Source organism: Prionailurus viverrinus, chromosome C2 (assembly GCF_022837055.1).
Source record: "Prionailurus viverrinus isolate Anna chromosome C2, UM_Priviv_1.0, whole genome shotgun sequence".
NCBI lineage: Eukaryota > Metazoa > Chordata > Mammalia > Carnivora > Felidae > Prionailurus > Prionailurus viverrinus.
Genome location: NC_062569.1, coordinates 48,777,811 through 48,783,810, shown reverse-complemented (window position 1 = coordinate 48,783,810; position 6,000 = coordinate 48,777,811). Strand labels below are relative to the sequence as shown.

Genomic DNA, 6,000 nt, shown 5'->3' with positions numbered 1-6,000 from the left:
GGGGCTCTGTGCTGACAGTGCAGAGCCTGCTTGGGATTCTCTTTCTCTCCCTCTCTCTCCATGACACCCACCCCCCCACCCCCTATGCATGCTCTCTCTCTCTCACTCTTAAAATAAATAAATAAAAACTTAAAAAAAAACACTTTGTTGGTTTAATAAGTAAGTACCATGTTTAAATAATTAAGTACCACTTATTTATGGTATTATTCTGGCTTAAACAACAGAAATTTATTTCTCACAGTTCTGGAGGCTGGGAAGCCCAAGATCAAGGTGCCAGCAGATTTGTTCTCTGGTGAGAGCACCCTTCCTGGCTTCTACATAGCCTCTTTGTCCACACATGCCTTTCTTCTGAGGAAAGAAAGGATAAGCTCTCTGGTATCTTTTCTTATAAGGACACTAATCCTATCAGATTAGAGCCCCAATTCCATGAACTCATTTAATTTCTTTCCTTAGAGGCACCATCTCCAAATACAGCTACACTGGGGGTTAGAGCTTCAACATATAAATTTTGAGGAGACACATTCAATTCATAACACTTTCTCACCTAACAACCCACACTATCTCCTTCAAATTTTGCCGCGACCATCCCCAATATGCCTACTCAATCTTACCTACTGAACAATTCACATACTTGTCATATAGGTATGCCCAATGAATTTCAATACATTTACTGGAACTATTCAATAGTTTTAATCATATTTGCCAAGGACTACCAAAATGTGTCTCCGTCTGCTCTCTCTGTGCTTTTAACTCATGTAGTCAACAACTTTCTAGACATCTGTATTTGGATGTTTCATAGGCTCCTCAAACTCCACATGTATTATTTAGACACATTAACTGAACCCTCTCTCAAGTCCAAAAAAAAATCCTCCTCATCTAGTGTTCTTCATCTCAAGATATGGTACCTTCTTATTTGGTAGTCATTCAAATCCTAAACTCAAGGGTTATCTGACCATTTCCTCTAATTATCCATATCAAGTGAATCATCAAATCTGACATATTTATCTCCAAATAACTCTTGATCCTAGTCCTTCCCATGTTCCATCTTGCCTCCACTAAACCACAGCCTGTTAACTAGCCTCTCTATATCCACTTTTGCCTCCTCCATTCCTTTCTATTCAAAACAGCCAAAAATAATCAGTCTCCTACTTAAAGTTTACTGTTGTTCTCCATGTGGTATATAAGTTCCTCCATGCTTATGCTCCTTTCTACCTCTTTGGTCTTCTCCAACAGTCTTTAAATTTCAGTGTAGAGTTTTCTCAGTCTCCAATATTTTATCATTTCCCCTCATACACATTGTTTCCTCCACCTGGAATAATCTCTCCCCTTCCTCATTAGTCTGGCTAAAGTCTATTTATCTCAAAAGTCACTGCTTAACCTCTAGTGCTTTAAAAAGGACTTACCTGACTCCAAAATTAAGTTATTTTGCAGTAACATCTATGGTGTTGGGAAGAAAAATCTTTTCCTTTACTCTCAGGTTTACTTCTTAGAGGCCTGCAAATTAAAATGACAAAAGACAGATTAACAAGGAAAGAGACAAATTTAATCCCATACCCATGGGACTTCATACAAAAACGTGTTTCAACAGATGAGTAGAACAGATGGCATATACACCATCTTAATAGGAGAAGAGGAGGAGGAGAAAGGCACTCATGGGAAAATACTTCTAGGAAGGAAAAATGGGCTCTTACGAAATAGATGGGATATATAACAGTTTTGTGGCAATGCCTGCTTAGCCTGCTTAACATTGGAATGCTGACTTCTAGTCTCCAGTGATAAGTCCATCTTATCAGTTCCTCTCCCAGGGGAAGGGGTTTATGACAATTGAGTTCTTTTGAATCCTTCTGGGAGGCTCTGCTTTTAGGAAGTTCCAAGATTTCAGGAATTGAATGCCTCTGCTCAAAGTAATTTTTATGCCACAGAGGTGTATTCTGGACCCCTTCAAAGCATACAGCATTTTCCTTTCTTACCTCACTGCACAACCATTTCTTTTGCCTTTATCTTCTCAAGACGGTAAGCAAATGAAAGATGGTGCCACACTTGTCGTGTTCAGTGAGTATCCCTAGCACCTTTAAATCAGTGAAAATATGTAAATGAACTGGATGTCCCCTAGTGAACCTAGTGTCCCCTGCACCCTATTGGATAAAGGCAGTAAATAATGGCAATCCTTTAAGAAAGGCAGGGGCAGTTTTATATTTGTATTTCAAACTGATGTCAGGCTGTTTTCAAGATGTAGCTACCAAAAAACCCAAAAATATGAACTCATTTCATTTCTTTCAAGACTTTTAGGAGAAAACGTATCGATCCACAGGTTCTTTTACTGTGTCAACAGATGTTTACTATCCACGGCCTAATTGGACGCAAATTCCGGATTTAATCATGGATAATAAGAAAGGAAAAAGTAAAACCTATTTCCTCACATGTTTGGTGTAGGTAAGGAAACCCGCGAGCCTTTTGCTCCCTCTCCCTCCAGAGGTACAAAAATAGAGAACTGCGGGCACACCAAAGAAGACTTCACCTGAGCCAACTTCCTGATAACAGATGTCGTCCTCCCTGACGTCACCGGAAACAGCTACTTGTGACGCTCCAATAGCCCTCCCTCTCGCGCAGGACGCCGGTAGCAAAACGGAAGTGGACGTGCACTAGCTTCCGGACCCGGACGCCATTTCTAGCGGTTGCAGGTTCTCACGAGTTGTAGTCTGCTAGGACAATGAGCTATGACTACCATCAGAGCTGGGGCCGCGATGGCGGGCCCCGCAGCTCCGGCGGGGGCTATGGGGGAAGCCATGGAGGGGGCCATGGAGGGAACCGAGGCTCTGGAGGCGGAGGCGGCGGCGGCGGAGGAGGAGGTGGTCGAGGCGGCCGAGGCCGACATCCCGGGCACTTGAAAGGCCGCGAAATTGGCTTGTGGTATGCGAAGAAACAGGGTCAGAAGAACAAGGAAGCGGAGAGGCAGGAGGTAAATATGAAACTCGATAGTGGAGAGGGATGAGGCAGGACAGGCTTTTTCCCTTCCGCCGCCCCTAACCTTTTCGTTTTTTGTTCCTTGACTCATGCATGTGCTGTTTGAAATGAAAATCAAGTGTGCAAAGGTATTATGCTACAACTTCCGGTAGCGGATATTATGTAGTTTAACATTAGCCATGCTCATCTGACCTGGAGCAGTTAGGATTTGTGCAGGCTGGATGTATATTTTGCTTTAAGGACGTGAGAACTGTGAACAAAACAAATGTTAAGTTCACGTCCTATCGGAAGTTAACTTCATTGGGGTATCACTGTGTTAGTATCTCTGGCCGCCCTTTCCCTTAGAAAAATTTTGGTCACTTTTATTTAAGTTCTTTGCCCAAAGAGTTCGAAAATAGCGGCCTTCTTGATACATGCAAGTTTGCGCGGAATAAAAGCTGTCAAGTACTATTTTGAATGTAGATCGCTCAGAAGAATAGCCTAGCTTTCATATTTAGCATTAAAAAATAGCCACAAACCCAGGTTTTTTGTTTTTATGTTGGGCTGGGGAGGTTTCTGATGAGTAGCAGCTCCTCTTTGAGAAGGAAACGTGGGATCCTAGAAATAGTAGACGTTTCAAGAGATTATTTAGTCTCTTAGCGTTGGTGATTGCCCGGCCCATTTGGTTTGTATCTTGAAAATCTGTAGTAAGGAAAGCATTAAAGTTCGCTGAGTGGCTTAGTTTAGTTTAGTTTTTTTTTTTTTTTTTTTTTTAATTAAACAGAAGCTTTCTTACTATAAGCCTGAGAACAACTTTTTAGTAACTTCATTAAAAGCACCTTTCATGTTAGGTACTGAATGTATGTAATTAAGTTCTCATTTAGGCTTCTGCTTTTAAATTATTCCATTTCTTTATTTTTCATTTATCCGTGTCATTTTCATCAAAATGATTTTTTGGCACTATCCATTTATCTTCACACCTTATCACCTTCTCTTTAAAAAATATACGTACATGTTTGTCAGCCCAAAATTAACTTGCTCATTGAGAAGACTTTTTTTTTTTAATGAAGGGGAGCACATCTAAGTCATCTTGACATTGCAAGGATAATTGGCTGATTGCTATAAAAGGATGTGCACAGTAACTAGAAAAGTTACTCTTTATCAAGTTTTATTTAGCTCACATTATGGCTGTTGCCCTGGGGATCTAAAGAAACATGATACTGGGAAATATGATATTGGTTGGGAAAATATGCGAACAGATGAAAAATTTAATCAGGAAAAACTGCTCATTATTTCCACCTGAAGCTAGTTGTGTTATGGATCATTCTGAATGGAATTCTGGATTTCTACCCTTTCCCAAACCTTCATTTTAGTAAATGTTACTACCATTTATTCACTTGCAACTCCCAAACAGGATTCATCTTTAATATTTCTCTTTCATTTCAGCAAATCTGCCTGCTCTTTTTATAATATATCCCAAATCCAACGACTTGTCTCCACAGCAGTTACCATAGATCAAGCCACTATTTTGTTCAGTGTTCTTGGCCTCCTAACTAGTCTTTTGGCTCCCACTCCTGCTCTCCACTGAGTCTGTCCTTTGTAGAACCACTCACAGTACTTTCAAAAGCAAAAAGTAGATTGCCTCATTCTCTAGCTCACAATATGGGATTGGAAGCCAGGTCACATCTGTCTGAGTTGAATATATTTCAGTTGCATTGTAACATGTTTTACAGGAATCTTGGTAATATAGCTTCAGTATACTACTAGGTTTCCCTCTGTGTACTTAACTCTCTGAGCCCATGTTCCCAATCTGATGTAATTGTAGCTTTTGTAAATATACTTCTATTTTTGCTTTGTATTACGATTCTTCTACCATTCTCTCTAAAATGCATCTCCGTCTTCTCTATCTCAATTTGACCATTTTTCAATGATTGGCTCATCCTACCTTTTTTTTTTTTTTTTTTTTTTCTTTTTGACCACCTTCAGCCATATATGATTGCTTCCCAGTTTCCCTAACTTTTAATTTTTAGGTAATCCCTATGTTTACAAAGTTACCACATTCTAACAATGTGCTCTTTTTCTTTCAATTTTTATTTTTTTAAATTAATGATTGATATGTTTGAGACACTATCTTAAGCACTGTATTAATAGGGTGTAGGCCCTACCTTAAAGAAATTGTGGTGTTAGGGGCTGTTACAGGGATAGTTTACAATGTTAAAATATTAAAAGGAGAATGTGGATTATCATCTAACTCAGACTAGGAAGATTTTCCAGAGGAAATAACTCTTAACGTGAAACTTGGAAGATGGCGAAGTGTGTATGTTTGGAATTGGGGGATTTGGAAGGGGATTCTCAGGCAGAGGCAGCAGCACGTGCCACAACTTAGAGGTCAAGCGGAACATGTTCAAGGAACTGAAAAGAATAAGAGCATGGGTGTTGGAGTGTGGTGAGATGAAGGCAGAGCAGTGGCTTTCAAACTTGTTGACAGTTTCCCACAGGAAGAAATATATGTTAATTTGTAGCCTAGTGTACAGGTATGTATAACTGAACAAAAAGTTTCATAAAATGATAATTATCTGTACATTGCTCTGAGTGTGGTGTTGGTATCTTTTTTGCTCTTCTTTTTTAATTGATACTGATAATGATTCTTTAATATAATTTTATAAGCAACAATCTGAAAAGCCTGGTACTAGAAAAATAAGCAGCGCCTTGAAATTCATTGACTTGCCCCTAGGAACTCCTGTAAGCCATTAAAGCATTTGAAACAAAATAAATTATTGAGTATGTGTTTAAATTCATTTTCATACCAGTATAGAGAATGAACTGAAAAGAGGCAGTTCTGGGACAAGGAGACCAGTTAAGTAGCCTTTGCAGTAATTAAGGTGAGAAATGATAGCTTAAATTAGGACATGAAGATGGATGGAAGAAAGTGGACAGATTAAAGCAATTTAGGAGATTCAAAAGTGATTTTATCTGGGAGGGAAGGGGAAAGCAAGTATGTATTAATAAATGACATGTTTATGACTATATAAGAAACAGGCTTGATGGAGGAAGATA

The 6,000-nt window shown here is 39.3% G+C and overlaps 1 protein-coding gene across 1 annotated transcript in view; it reads left to right on the top strand.

Annotated features, from left to right (window-relative positions):
* Window positions 1-2,647: 2,647 nt before the first annotated feature.
* The window catches only part of DHX36 (DEAH-box helicase 36), a 50,365-nt gene continuing 47,012 nt past the window's right edge, over window positions 2,648-6,000 (top strand). The window contains exon 1 of the mRNA XM_047874827.1: window positions 2,648-2,959. Within this exon, the coding sequence (XP_047730783.1) occupies window positions 2,711-2,959 (249 nt within the window). The 5' untranslated portion in view covers window positions 2,648-2,710. The remainder of the gene's footprint in view (window positions 2,960-6,000) is intronic.